General features: G+C 39.2%; 1 protein-coding gene across 6 annotated transcripts in view; it reads right to left on the reverse strand.

The window, feature by feature from the left end:
• The window catches only part of LOC127440017 (NAD-dependent malic enzyme, mitochondrial-like), a 714,514-nt gene extending 698,463 nt beyond the window's left edge, over positions 1 to 16,051 (reverse strand). For all 6 annotated transcript variants that reach the window (XR_007897053.1, XR_007897051.1, XR_007897054.1 and 3 more), the window contains exons 1-6: positions 15,897 to 16,051; positions 10,179 to 10,310; positions 6,476 to 6,609; positions 3,394 to 3,543; positions 883 to 958; positions 636 to 797 (exon numbers count right to left, since the gene is read on the reverse strand). Coding sequence is in view for 1 of the 6 variants with exons in the window: in XM_051696383.1 (XP_051552343.1) it covers positions 636 to 797; positions 883 to 958; positions 3,394 to 3,543; positions 6,476 to 6,609; positions 10,179 to 10,286 (630 nt within the window). In the remaining 5 variants the exon portion in view is untranslated. The remainder of the gene's footprint in view (positions 1 to 635; positions 798 to 882; positions 959 to 3,393; positions 3,544 to 6,475; positions 6,610 to 10,178; positions 10,311 to 15,896) is intronic.
• Positions 16,052 to 16,247: the final 196 nt, after the last annotated feature.

The raw sequence follows: 16,247 nt of genomic DNA on the forward strand, positions 1-16,247 counted from the left end.
TGGCAACAAAGTTTTAAAATTGGATAAAACTTCACAGAAAAGGTTAGTAAGCGATTTTATCTCATGAAAATCATGTCAACAACATATTGTTTACGTCTTGTGGTGTAATTTTGAAGTTTATAGATTGGCTCCAGTCACTTCTATTGTAAGTGCCTCATTGAAACCCAGATTTTTGCTTTTTTTTAAAAAAAAGGAGGGACGAGTCGAAATGAATTTTAGTAATTACCATTATGCTGAAAATTGAGCTGAAAAATGTGGAATATTCCTTTAAGAAGACTTATCATGAACTCTGATAAGAAAAGGTCTGCACTCTTTTGGGTCTGCATTCAATTCTTAAATCCTCTGCTACTAAACAATAAAAGACTATTTTTCAAGAGTCATTTTCAGAGTGCAGACCTTCTCTTATTTTTGTGACAATTCCTTGGCCTTTGTACCTGAATTTGCACAGTGACTACATTTGAACATAATTTTTTTTTTTTTTATCAACATTTCAGAAGTACTTCACTTCCCACAATCCTGAAACAAGAGCCACCAATCAGAGAAGTCAATGAAAACATTGGCAGTCACTGTTGAGCTCTATACAGTTCCATAAATCATGTGATCGATGAATAGTTTGGGCATGAATGGCTGCCAACCTCATTATCAGTGCCCACATCAATGCAGACCGGCAGGCAACTCTCAGGTCGGATTCCAGCACAGGCAGTATACAGACACAGCTTGCCAACAGGAATACCCATACCATACACTCCCAGATCTCCTAGACCCAAGATACGCTCACCGTCTGTCACAACTACAGCCTGTGAACATACAGAGGAAATCAAAATAACACATGCATCACAGTCTTGACAAAAAGGAATAGGCCTGGTATGTTGAGAACAATACCTTAACAGTAGTTTCTGGCCAGTTATCCAATATGGAACGAATGTGTCCTTGATCCTTAATGGAGATAAACAGACCTCTGTGGGTTGGAAAATACTGATTAAATTTCAGTCTCTTTGCAACTCTGTCACACACACATCTGTAATAATTCAATTTATTAAATGTATTAAAATAAATACCTAATTAATTCAGTAAGACCGTTACCTATAAATTTGAATCAGCATCAACTCATATTTTGTGATAATATATTTTAGGTTTATAATAAAATATGAGGAAATATATCAATATAAAAATAAGAGAGTCCTACATTTGGATGTTTGAGCATTTTTGTCACTTTAGGTAGAATTTTTGTCCCAAGCCCCCATATAATTGTATTTATTTATCACACATTATACATTTGCACATATACAGTGAAATTCTTTTTTTCACATATCCCAGCTAAGCTGGGGTCAGAGCGGATGGTCAGCCATGATACGGCGCCCCTGGAGCAGATAGGGTCAAGGGCCTTGCTCAAGGGCCCAACAGTGGCATCTTGGCAGTGCGGGGGCTTGTTAAACTGTGACAGAATTCTAATTTTTAGGGGAAAATATTCCTTTAATTCTAACGGTCAGAGTGAGGGTGGAAAATAGTCATGAAAACTAAATTACAAGAAAAACTCAAGAAACACTCTCTAACATTATAAGTGGACTTCACAGAAAAACTAAAATGCCACAAAAGTGGCCCCTTAAACTATGGAAACTTTTCACATTTCCGGGTTTGGAATACAGACGTAAACTGGAGCAGGGTAAACTTCTAAAGAACTGAATGGGAGACCACAGCAAATATTATTTTAGCTTGCCCATTTGTGGCTACAGCAAAAGAAAAAATCCACTATTACTTTTCTATGACTTTCCACAAGAGGGAAAAAAATTCAGCCACAACATTAAAACCACCTGCCTAAGATCATGTAGGTCCCCCTCGTGCTGCCAAAACAGCTCTGATCCGTCGAGGCATGGACTCCACAAGACCTGTGAAGGTGTCCTGTGGTATCTAGCACTAAGACGTTAGCAGCAGATCCTTTAAGTCCTGTAAGTTGTGAGGTGGGGCCTCCATGGATCGGACTTGTCGGTCCAGCACATCCCATAGATGCTCAATCGGAATTTGGAGGCCAAGTCAACACCTTGAACTCTTTGTCATGTTCCTCAAACCATTCCTGAACAATTTTTGCAGTGTGGCAGGACGCATTATACTGCTGAAAGAGGCCACTGCCATCAAATACCACTGCCATGAAGGAGTGTACGTGGTCTGCAACAATCTTTAGGTAGGTGGTACCTGTCAAAGTAACAGCCACATGAATTCCAGGACCCAAGGTTTCCCAGCAGAACATTGCCCAGTGCATCACACTGCCTCTGCCGGCCTGCCTACTTCCCATGGTGCATCCTGCTACCATTTGTTCCCCAGGTAAACTATGCACACACACCCGGCCGTCTACATGATCTAAAAGAAAACGTGATTCATCAGACCAGGTCACCTTCTTCCATTGCTCCATGGTCCAGTTCTGATGCTCACATGCCCATTGTAGGTGCTTTTGGCGGCGGACAGGGGTCAGCATGGGCACTCTGACTGGTCTGTGGCTACGCAGTCCCATATGCAGCAAGCTGCGATGTACTGTGTGTTCTGACACCTTTCTATCATGGCCAGCATTAAGTTTTTCAGCAATCTGTGCTACAGTAGCTCTTCTGTGGGATCGGACCAGACGGGCTAGCTTTCGCTCCCCACGCACATCAATGAGCCTTGGGTGCCCAAGGTTCATCGGTTGTCCTTCCTTGGACCACTTTTGTTAGGTACTAACCACTGCATACCGGGAACACCCCACATGACCTGCCGTTTTGGAGATGCTCTGACCCAGTCATCTAGCCATCACAATTTGACCCTTGTCAAAGTCGCTCAGATCCTTACGCTTGCCCATTTTTCCTGCTTCCAACACATGAAATTCAAGACCTGACTGTTCACTTGCTGCCTAATATATCCCACCTCTTGACAGGTGCCATTGTAACGAGATAATAAATGTTATTCACTTCACCTGTCAGTGGTTTTAATGTTGTGGCTGATCAGTGTAATAGGTGTGGGTGAGAAACAAATCAAAATTTAAGTCCTTCTTTTACTCTAATTCTCCACTTTCACTTTTACATCTCAAAGTCACATGTGGTGCCTGTTAAGTTTCACTTAACAGTGAAAGTTAATGTGAAATTTAGAGTAAAAAAGGACTTAAATATTTATCTGTTTTTCACCCACACTTATTATATGGATTAAAGACATGGATTAAACTACTGGCGTCATGTACTAATGTATGGATTAGTAAATGATGAGAGAATTTTCATTTTTGGGTGAACTATCCCTTTAATAATTAAAAAATTAAAACTAATTAGTAACTATGCACAGGAAACGCTTCATCACAATCGGTGAAAAGGGTCCATTACCAAATGCCTACAATGTGCTATCAGGTCATTTGTAATGCAATGTACTGTAGCTTACTTGGGCCGACGGAAGATGTGTCCATACTGTGTGCACGCAAGGCCAACAGTGGGCGTGTAGACGATGGGCATCAGAGCCTCGATGTCTTCCATCAACACACGGTAGAAGAGACGCTCGTTCCTCTCCTGAATCCCCATCAGGTAGATGTATCTGCTCAAACAAACCCAAATGATATTAAAGGGATAGTTCCCCCAAAAATTAAAATTCTCTCATCATTTACTCACCCTTATGCCATCCCAGATGTGTATGACTTTCTTTCATCTGCTGAACAAAAAAGATTTTTAGAAGAATTTCTTAGCTCTTTTGGTCCATACAATGTAAGTGAATGGGTGCCAAAATTTTGAAGCTCCAAAAATCACATAAGTCAGCATAAAAGTAATCCATAAGACTCCAGTGGTTAAATCAATGTCTTCTGAAGCGATATGATGGGTGTGGGTGAGAAACAGATCACTTTCACATTCTTCTTCTTGTGTTTTTGGTGATTCACAATCTTCATGCATACCGGCCCCTACTGAGCAGGGAGAAGAATTTCAAGCAAAAATTCAAGACTTAAATACTGATCTGTTTCTTACCCACACCTATCAAATTGCTTCAGAAAATATGGATTAAAACACTGGAGTCGTATGGATTATTTTTCTGATGCTTTTTGGAGCGTTAAAATTTTATTTTTAATTCTTATTCTTCTAAAAATCATAATTTGTGTTCTGCAGAAGAGAGTCATACACATGGCATGAGGGTGAATAAATGTTGAGAGAATTTTCATTTTTGGGTGAACTATCCCTTTAACCCTTGTATTATGTTGCGGGTCAATTTGACCCATTTCGATTTTCGAGTATCTGAAATACTATTTAACCTATCTTTTTTTATTATTACATTTTGTGACTTTTCCTCATTCAGGGCCATGAATATGCATGCAAAGTGAGGACACACAGATGTGTTGTGGAAAGTTTGTATAGAATTTGTATACAGTGATGATGTCTGTGGGTCACTTTGACCCACACACTTTCATGTTCAAAGGCAGCTGCACAGACCCAAAATAAAAAACATTTCTTTGATATATGTTATGCTGTTGGTTATTTACTACCCTGTGAAGGCAAAAAGGAGTTTTTCCGCACTGGTTTCAAATATGGCATCACAATTTGGACAGCCTGTGATTCCACATCAAGCTATGCATGGAATATGCACATTTACACAGGCAAGCCACCAGGTGGAGCACCTGAGAAAAACCAGGGGATGTGGGTGGTGCTTCAAATGAGTAAAGGCCTGCAAGGTCATTGCATAACATGTGAAGACTTTTTTACATCCTGCCTCCTTGGTGTTGAGCTACAGAAACGTAAGCTGACCATGATCGGAACAACAACAAAAAAACAAGCCTGAGCTTCCAGCAAGCTTCTGAATATGCAGGGCAGAACGCTGCATTGCTCAAAATTTGCTTTCTCTGAAAATGCAACAGTTGTTTCATACAGCCCAAAGAAAAGCAAGAATGTTCTTGTGATGAGTACAATGCATAAAGATGCATCACTGAGTGCAAAAGAGGACTTGAAGCCAGAAATCATCCTGGACTATAATTCCACCAGAGGAGGAGTTGACAATTTAGACCAAGTCACATCAGCCAATAGCTGCTAGCGCAAGACTGCCCGTTGGCCCTTGGTGGTTTTTTATAACATTTTAGATGTGTCTTCCTATGATGCCTTCGTCCTGTGGAGTGAAATCAATCCAAACTGGAATGAGGGCAAATTGTACAAATATCAGCTTTTCGTGGAGAAGTCTGGAAAAGCACTCATCACACGGAAGATCCATAGGCTCTCCCACCCACCTCGATCACCAGTGGCTACAGCTGTTGTTGCATCAGTTCAAGCAGGCCTATCTAATCCCACAGAAAATCAAGAAGTGGATACAGGTGTTGGGAAAAAGTGAAAAAGATGTGAGGTGTGCCCCCAACGAGACGTCAGTAAAACCAGCACCACATGTGTACAGTGCAGGAAATACATCTGTAGAAAGTACACACTTACTTTGTGCTCATCCTGTCGAAAGTAATTGCTTGCATTTACAAAATGAGCCTGCCATACAAAAAATACGACTATTTAGGGAACATGAAAATCAGTTTCACTTATCAGCAATATTTAATGTCAGTTTGTGAAAGCGTGAATTTTAAATAAAATGTGAAAATGTAAAAAAAAAATGTTTTTATAAATCTGTTTATATTCATAGTTTGTGAAATGTAAAAAAAATAAAATTAAAATTAAAATACATCATATATCTCATTTTTATTTTTTATTTGTAATGTGTGACAAGTATTAATATTTAAGATTTATTGTTTTTACCTGATTCTTTGTTGTTCTTCATAGTGTGATTTTTGGTGAATTGTACTGAATCCAATTAGGGTCAATTTGACCCTGACCATAAAGACTGTACCCATTTTTTATTTTAACAGAATACGAGGGTTAAAAACAACATAAAATGGCATTCACAACATTTGATTTCCATAATGTGACATATTTCCAAGCTAAACAGATTTACCAGGAAATAAGGTAGGGTGGGACAAGATTTTATACACTGGAATTTGATTGTATTGTAAGAGTTAGAGACTGATTGTTTTCCCCTGCCGATTACAGAAAAAAAGGTTTCAGAGGCAGAGCAAGTCGTTACATTTTGATTAAAGACTGAAAGACTGATTGAAAACATTTCTTTGAAATAATGTGCAAATCAAAATACATTTAAGAAAGTAAATAGGACGATGTCTTTTATGAACACAAATTATACTTTAATGGCTTTATATTTATCTCGATTAGTAACAAAATTCTGATATTGATGGTCATCTGTATTTACAATAGTGCTTTTTTTTTTTTTTTTTAACTTTATTTTATTTTTGGAATACTTTCTATGGTCAATTTATACTCTTTTCGTCAAACTACAAACCGCACAAGGACTATTAAAGTGCATCCCATTGGACATGTTTGACAGACATGGTAGGTTAAACTACAGACACATTAAATCTCTAAGCAAACTGTAGAACAGATCCTCTGATCTGCATCTTAAAAAAGTGCGATGTCTGTATGTGAAATGAGTGAAATGATTGTACTTCTGCAGAGGATCAGACATCTTCTTCAGGTTCTTCTGGAAGCGGATGGCCTGTGTGTCCTGGGTCTCAATCTTTGGTGGCAATAGACCATGAATGCCCAAAATCTGTCGCTCCTTCAGAGTGAACGCCATGCCCTGTGCGTGCACAAACACACACAAACTAAATTTTTACATTTTCTTACCTGTGCAAAACTCGCTACTACAATACTAAGGTGTTGTGAATATTGCCAGGACTTTGCTGTAAGTATAAGTAAGTAATCCATAAGACTCCAGTGGTTAAAAACATATCTTCAGAAGCGATATAATAGGTGTGCATGAGAAACAGATAAAAATTTAAGTCCTTTTTTACTCTAAATCTCCACTTTCACTTTTACATCTGAAAGTCACATGTGGTACCTGTTTAGTTTCACTTTCGCATCTGAATGTGAAAGTTTAAGTGGAGATTTAGAGTAAAAAGGACTTAAATATTGTTCTGTTTCTCACCCACACCTATTATATTGATATGGTTTTAAATATTGGAGTCTTATGGATTACTTTTATGTTTCCTTTATGTGATTTCTGGAGCTACAAAGGTCTGATTACTTGCATTGTATGGGCCTACAGAGCTGAGATATTCTTCAAAAATCTTTGTTTATGTTCTGCTGAAGAAAGAAAGTCATCCGCATCTGGGATGGCATGTGGGTGAGTAAATGATGAGAGAATTTTCATTTTTGGGGGAGCTATCCCTTTACTGTCAAACCCAGAGTAGTAAGTATGAGTAACAAAGTGTGTTTCAGGGTGCGCTGAAGCTGCCCTGCTCTTTTGAACATTTACATCATGTGTGTCTATTTAAGTTGAGGTGCCACAGATGCACATCCTGTATGGTGTGTGAGCATGAAAACCCAATCTAGGGCATTTACAGAGAGCAGATCAAAGTGAAACAGTGAACAATGAGGGTCAGAGACGGGGATACACCCTTCTGTAATAGCCCACAGAGGAGCTCCATTCCATATGCCTGGTGTGTGTGTGTGTGTGTGTGTGTGTGTGTGTGTTTAAGCATGTTTAGAGTGGAGGGGAACAGTCTACAACATGAAAGACACGTGAATGCAATAGTGTTGGGGAGTAACTTACTAAAACTAGTTATGCTACTAACTCTTTTTTTCAGTAACTCAGCTGTCCAGAAAGAACTATTTTTTTTTTAAACAGGTAGTGGTGTAGTATGACAAAATATGTCACACTCTATTGCACATGCAGACTTCCAACAGTGCAAGCTGACCCAATTATAAAAACACACTCTATTACAACTCTTTTCAGCCACTGGACCGAACAGTTCTAAACACGGTAAGCATTAGTACTGACGCTGACTACCGCCCCCTGAAGTCACAAGTTTGAATCCAGGGTGTGCTGAGTGACTCCAGCCAGGTCTCCTAAGCAACCGAATTGGCCCGGTTGCTAGGGAGGGTAGGGTCACATGGGGTAACCTCCTCGTGGTTGCGATTAGTGGTTCTCACTCTCAATGGGGTGCGTGGTGAGTTGTGCATGGATCGTGGAGAGTAGCATGAGCCTCCACATGCTGTGAGTCTCCGTGTTGTCATGCACAACGAGCCACGTGATAAAATGCGCGGATTTGCGGTCTCAGAAGCGGAGGCAACTGAGACTTGTCCTCCGCCACCCCGATTGGGATGAGTAACTGCGCTACCATGAGGACATATTAAGTAGTAGGAATTGGGCATGCCAAATTGAAAAAAATAAAATAATTATCACTTCTACTTGAACGCATTTTAGAGAACAAACTGTTCCCCTGGCCCGGATTTTTCAGCAGGGTTAAATCAAATTGAGAGCGCTAATTCTAGGTGCAATTTATGTGCCAGCGCAAAGAGCAAGTGGCTGTGAGTGGGAGTGTTTGTGCTATCGGTGGGTTTATGTGTGCAAACTGTGGCTGTAATGTATGTTAATGAAGTGGAAATACGTCATTGCGTTACGACATTTGAGATCTACACCTAATCTTGGCATAAAGTCAGTTCCTGCATTTGCAGTTTGGGGATTCCACCAGCAGATGGTGTTAAAAAGCTATCCTTCACTTTTAATACTAGCCATGATTTGTGTGTCAGTAGATCAATAATAATAACTGTAATAATAATATGTTTTTTATATAGTGCCTTTCCAAAGCTCAAGGACACCGCACAGAATTGAAATAAATCATTAAACAGAGAAACATATAACAAATACACATTATAAAACAATGAACAATGGGGGAAGGGCAAAGCATATTTCAAGCAGGTGAGACAAGGGCGAGCAGGACGACAGTGGTCAGCAGCGCAGTCACAGAGCAAGGGATGCATTGCAAACAGCTCATTTACAGAACCAAATTCTTATGAATGGCTGTCTTCGTTTATTTCGATGTTGCTTGACAAGAAATGGAATTTATACTGTAATAGGACTCAGACGGTGCAATAACCCTAAAAAAACCTCAGAATAAAATTGCACTTGACCCAACCCATTAGCGCTTTGAGCGCGCATTTTCACCAACCCACTTGCGCCTAAACTTGCACGAAAATATTAAAACTTCATGACCATGCCCACTGAATTGCGAATGACATATCGCATAGCGCCGTGCTTAAAGCCTCGTACACACATGCAGCGATTTTATCACTTGATGTCGCTAGTCTCTGTACTGTGAAGTCGCTAGTGGGCGTTTCTACTGATGTCGCTCTAACGTTATTGGTGGACTGCAAGTCTGGCCATGTCTTTTGAAAATATGATCACAGATGAGATGTACTGCCGTTGAAACTAAGATTTATTTCTAATTTGACAACGAAGTCGTTTTCTTGTCCCTAAAAATGCACATTCTGCAAGGGAGAGTGTTTATATGAACTGTAGCAGTGCTCATTCCATCATATCATTCATAGATGAACGATCCATCAATGTACGAATCAAACTCACTCAGACTGCTGACAATTTCTTTCCCATGAATCATTTTTTATTATATCCATGCATGTTGTTACAAACTAATCAAAGAACAGAGAAATCGCTCACAGAAACATCACAACGCTGCTCTGTCTAGTCTGCACTCCACGCCATTATCTCAAAGGATGAAGTGATCAACACTGACACCCTCTTCCCTCCTATTGGTTGTCGATCCCGAAATTCGCTCCTCATTTGCAAAAAGTTAAACTTTTCTCAACTTTCTCGTGTCGCTCACCATGCCAACATGTATTCGCCAGAGGTCGCCATCGCTCGTGTCGCCGGAAATCGCCAGCTCTCACTGAAAATGAATGAGATGAGGTCGCTTTGTCGCTGGAAGTCGCTGCATGTGTGTACAGGGCTTAAGGCATAGCGCTCTTAAAATGGGGCCCACTGGCTTTAATGAACTGTTATGAGAACAATTTTTGACTAATTAGAGTTCGTAGCATCAGAGTTAAACTCTGATTAACATGGGAAAGATACCTTTTCTAGTGTGTCGCATTGCATCTGGTTAGGACACGGTGTAACTGGAATCATCACTGTTCTGTGACAGATAAACACTACTTAATTATTAACATCATTTGAAAGTGAGAAGCTACAGTTTTAATGTAGCCTCCCAACACTGATCTTTAACATAAAGCATCACCACACATAACAGCGAATTTGTGAAAGCAGGTTAAAGGCAAGGGGTGCAAGGTTATGCATAGGACAGAGACAGACAGACAAGGACAGAGAGATAGAGAGATAGTATTTAGTCTAACCTTGTTGGTACGTGGGTTGAGCATGAGAGGTTTCCCCTTCTCTTTAGTGTGAATCCAGCGACACACACTCACACACGGTCTCACTCTTGTGCTTAGTCTCGACAACATGACTGCAGTGATATCGAAACACACCTGCAAAATACAATGAATAAATAAACAAATCAAAAACACACTCTTAAAGGGATAGTTCGCCCAAAAATTAACATTCTGTCATCATTTGCTCATCCCTTATGTTGTTTCAAACCCATATGGCTTTCTTTCGTCTAGGGCTGGGCGATATGACGATATATATCGTGGCGATGATATAAAGAGTCAGTCGTAAGAGATATTGCTATAATGTGTATATCCCGATATGTAAATATCCATGTGCACGGCATGTGTGCATCTATCAGTGGGCAGGGCTTCACGTGAGATAACACGGCTTGTCCGACATTGAAAATTTCAATGAAATTCAGCAAATTCTGAGATTCATCTCGCATTCTGTGCTTCATAAGCGTTAAATATGCTTTTCATCTGATACACGCATCTGTTTTTCACATGAGGGTCGCACGTGCTATCTGGAGCATGCAAGTGTGCGTGAGTCCGGCAGGCTTCCCAATATTTGTGCTCCAGGTAAGCGTAGAGCAGGATCACTCGCACTACTCAAGCCGGCTTCTCTTGATATCACAGACCACAAAACTTACATGACCCATTTGAATTCTACAGATTTTTTACAGAGCATCTTTTTGCAGCTCAGCAGACAACAGTACGGTGGTGGATTGTGTCTGATGAGTATTGATTTCACGCTACGCTGTTACCTAATTGGTGAGACACAATGCTGGAAAGTAAAATAAACAACATCTGTCTTTTACTCTCTGTGACAACGAGCTTACAGTTAACTAGCTAACATGTATTCACCAAAGTGTTTTGTATAGGATTCATAGTTTGGTACCCCCTTCAATCGAACAATTCCAGTCGTTGCAATAATACTGATGTTTATTTAGCTATTTATTCTATTTTTATTTATTCTATACTTTCTCAGTGTTCATTTCTAGAATTTGTTGACAATGTATAATAATAATAATAATGTCAAATATTCTTTGATAAAAATATTTGTTAAGAAAGCAGCCTTCTGAGTACCTTTGCATAGTCATATCGGTGCAAAATCGGTGAACAATCCACATAGAAAAGGTCTGTTTTCATTCCAGCTCAAAAATGAACTATATCGGCCACCATATCGGTAATCAGTGAAATTTCCCTCTCTAAAATCGGTATCGGTCTCAAAAATCCCATATCGGTCGGGCTCTATTTTAAACTAGGCTCCACAACACCACCCTTACTAAAATTCTGTTTGAATGATGTTTGATAATAGAAAACAAACAGTCCATGTTTTCCTTCAGATATTCATACATTCTCAAATCATTAAGAGCCTAATGAAGTGTTTCATTTGTTGGATATCTTTGGTACTTATGTACTATTTTTTTTGTTGCATTGTTTTGAGAAGATGTTGAGTTTCTTGAGGCAAGTTTATAATAATTGCAAATGATGACAGAATTCTCTTTTTTGGGTTAATTGTCCCTTTAATAAGACCACAACATTAAGGGAGATCAGATGTGTCTGATAAAAGAGCTCTGGTTGTTATCAGCCAATTAGATTGAGTTATTAACGGTGCTCTATTAGCATTAGATTCTCACACCGCAGCCCTTGTAAAGAAAATCTGTCATGCGTCACTGCTGTACTGATAAACATTCATGCTAGATGGACATCAGTACACAACCTGCACTGAGAAATATTTATGTATGAAGTCTAGTTCAATAGCTGTGATCCTGAACTAGAGATTTAAAGGGAAAGTTCACCCAAAAATGCCAACGCCACAATGGCGTCATTTTTGTCGCACGCACGCTCGCGAACAAGCGGCTGTCTCGAGTATAAACCAGGCTTCGGAGCTCCTCTGACTCGGGCTGTTGTGCTCGAAAAAGGACTGAAAACAAACAAACAAACAAAAAAATAAAAAACAGTGCATAGGCACAATAAAAGTAGTCCATACATTTGTGTGCTATATTTTAAGTCTTCTGAAGCCATAAGATAGCTTTTTGTAAGGAATGGGCTGAAATTTAAATCATTATTCACTGAAAATCTACAGTAACACACAAATCTTATTTGCACTTCCACATACTAAATACAAATGCCGGCATTTATGAAATCAAACATGTTGTGTTTTCATATTTGAAAGTGCACAAAGAGGTTTGAGAGCAACAGCGATTAAAGAATTCCAATGAATAATTATTTCCATTTCCGTCAGTTTTTTAAATATCTGCCTTGAGTTTCCCACACAAATATATTGTACAGCCTCAGAAAACCTGGAATATTGTGCACAAAATACTTTTATGGTGCTTTTTTGTCCTTTATGCTTTCATTGTGTCTGAAAGAGCAGCATGAACATTCTCCATAATTTCTCCTTTTGTGTTCAGAACAATATGAAGTTGAGTAAATAGTAACAGAATTTCCATTTTCAGGTGAACTATTAGGCTTCTTTAAGAGCACATCATGCTACACGTCTCAATACCATTCAAACAATTAGCCCACTTCCTCCACACACTGACCTTATGGCCCGAGAAACACTATCCCCTCTTACTGCGTCATGCTCTCACACACACGCTTACAGTGATGTTACAGTCTTTCACACACATACAGAATCAGGACATTGCATGGGATTAACCCAGCACTGACTAAATGATGCAAAGAAAGTCTAAATCCTTAGAATCCTGGAATCTCAAGTACAATCCCATTAAGGATCATTTGAATAACAAAGAAAACCACAATACAATTGAAATAACTTCTGTAACAATATACAGTATATTACAATACAGTTATTTTGGCTGGAAATTCAGTATAGTGCAAGTTGTGCAACAGTCTGGTCCAGGAGTAAAAATCCCATTCAATTGTTTCTATGGTTGAACTGATTGCTACAGATAACTTAACGTCGGGCTTACCGTGAGCTCTGTGATTAGTAATTGACAGAACATACGTCTGCTAAAGCCATCCGTCCATGTTATTTTTAAAAAACGTGTTTAAGAGCGGAATTTCTGGTGAAGAACTATACCCATTTTGCTGAGGGGGAAACTCCACCAAACGGAAAATCGCAGCAAAAGAGCTCTGCGGTGACCGGCAACTTCTGTGACGCACTGTAAATGACACAACAGGGTCACCCTGTTCTCTCAAACTACTTATTTTTGTGTTTATATCTGAATATTTTGCAATAAACTTAATAATGATGTTTATACAGTATATCCTACTTATAATCAATAACTTAAAATCAATAGTCACAACAAGAACGTTATACTATATTTATTTTTTCAATTTTTCCCCTTTTTCTCCCAATTCAGAATGCCCAATTCCCAATGTGCTTTTTTTTGGTGGCGTAGTGATTCGCCTCAGTCCGGGTGGCGGAGGACAAATCCCAGTTGCCTCCGCGTCTGAGACCTTCAACCTGCGCATCTTATCACGTGGCTTGTTGAGCATGTTGCCACGGAGACATAGCGCGTGTGGAGGCTTCACGCCATCCACCGCGGCAACCACGCTCAACTCACCACGCGCCCCACCGAGAACGAACCACATTATAGCGACCAAGTGGAGGTTACCCCATGTGACTCTACCCACCCTAGCAACCGGGCCAATTGCTTGGGAGACCTGGCTGGAGTCACTCAGCATGCCCTGGGATTCGAACTAGCGAGCTAGCGAACTCCAGGGGTGGTAGCCAGCGTATTTTACTACTGAGCTACCCAGGCCCCACCTGTTATTCTATATTAAAATAACAGCAATTAAGTAATTAGGGAACACATTTCTCAGCTTGTTTTGGGAAGTGTAGTCTATAAAGAATATGGCTTTCATTTGCCCCCACTAAATAAGAATTTTAATGTAAATTCTATTATTACAATAATACAATATATTGTAATAAGATAATAAGCTATCGTAATTAGAGGTAGACCGATATATCGGTTTTACCGATTAATCGGTGCACACAGTTGCTTTCTGGAACTCGTCATCGGCAAAAATCTGTGCCGATAGACGGCAATAGTTTTTTCATAATTTCTTAATTTCAAAATAAGTGTCCCTAGTGTATATTGGGCTTGTTTATACTTAAAAGTCCCGCATTATGGACCAAATTTTCATTTTTTTTCTGGTAATTTTTTGTATTATAGTTGAACATTAAACTGCATCTGGGATTTTATTCATTTAGGACTCTTTTTACCATGCCCGTCACAGTAAGGAAAGAGTACGATTAATTTATTATGATTTTTTTTTTTACATTCCAAAAATCTATTTTAAAAACTATCGGCTGATTAATTGTTTATCAGCTTTTCCCACCACCTTAGTTATCAGTTATCTGCAAAATCTACTATCAGTCGACCTCTAATCATAATCAGATATTGTGATTACAATATAAAGGGACAATAATTGCATTTATAGTATTGATATAGGCTATCCCACCCAGTCTGACTTAAGAAACGGCCAAGTTATGCCTCAAATGGCCATTTTATTGAAATGAGGATGTGATATATTTGAAGTCTCAACCAAATACTCAACTAAATGGCAACAAAATCAGGTTTCTAGTGGCTGGTCTTTTAAAGCATGCATGTGAGCAGTTGGATAGGGTCTTATCAGCACTGAACTTGACCGCTTTGCTTTACATACAGGAAATGAAACCTATACAAACATAAAGCCATACCCTTACACAACAAATATAGGCCACTTCCAGTAGCATGCCACTTCTGGGTTCACTTTATTGATTTATTACACTGTTCATGCATCATTACAAAAAAGTCAAAGTACACTATAGAGGTGGCCTTTATGCTGATATCATTGTGGTTAGGTTGTGTTCCACGGAACACAAATTAAGATATTTTAATGGAGATATGATGTCTCTTTGTCCATACAATGCAACTGAATGGTGACCAAATTTTCAAGCTCATAAAAACTGCATAAAGGCAGCATAAAAGTAATCCATAAGACTCCAGTGGTTTAATCCATGTCTTTAGAAGTGAACCAATCGGTTCTGGGTGAGAACAGACCAAAATATAACTCCCTTTTCACTATTAATCTTGACATTAGCCGTTTCCTTTACGATCATTTCAAGTTTGATTACACTTCCTAGCGCCATCTAGCGCTCTGCATGCATAAAGCACTAGGAAGTGTAATTGAGCTTGAAATCACGATCTTGCTAAGAGACCTCAATGACAAGATGTACAGTGATTTTTTATTTTATTTTAGTCTGTTCTCAACCAAAACCGATTGGATCACTTCAGAAGACATGGATTAAACCATGGATGACTTTATGCTGACTTTATGTGCTTTTTGAAGTTTCAAAGTTTTTGGTCACCATTCTCTTGCATTGTAAGGACCAACAGAGCTGAGATATTCTTCTAAAAATCTCTGTTTGTGTTCTGCAGAAGAAAGAAAGTCAAACACATCTGGGATGGCATGAGGGTGAGTGGCTCTGAAACCATTAGTTCATACAGTATCCCAAAGAGCAACAGGTTTAGAGCCAATATATATCCAAAATTAAAGAGCCTTGACATCCAATAACTTATATAAGAATGTAAAACGTAGAATCTGATGCTAGTGAGTCTCATTCCTACAGTGAGATGATGACAGTTGCTTTTTAGCTAAGCTAACACAAAACCACCAAAATAATATATTCACTCCAGACCTCCCATAAAGAATGTATCTCAAACTTACCCTTTCCCTTAAACGTCTGTAAGTCCGTTAGTCACAATAATAAGCAGGTAAACATTATATTTTAAATAAATCTAATGATATGATATCTGTGTGAACTTTCGCGTGCCAGGGCCCGTGCAGAGTGAGTGACAGCCGCAAGTCTTCCTTGAGCGAGACATTCTAACACACAAGCCGGTAGCCAATCAGAGAAGAGGAACGCAAGAACTCATTAATGTACCGTAAAGCTCTTACACAAAGCGCAATAAAACAGTGAGAAGCGGAAGACACAAGCTGTTGAAATTACCGTAAAGCTCATACAAAAAGCGTATTTAGTGTAAAACTCTGACTTGCAACTTTTTTTAATTAAATCTT

Source organism: Myxocyprinus asiaticus, chromosome 4 (genome assembly GCF_019703515.2).
Source record: "Myxocyprinus asiaticus isolate MX2 ecotype Aquarium Trade chromosome 4, UBuf_Myxa_2, whole genome shotgun sequence".
Classification (NCBI taxonomy): Eukaryota; Metazoa; Chordata; class Actinopteri; order Cypriniformes; family Catostomidae; genus Myxocyprinus; species Myxocyprinus asiaticus.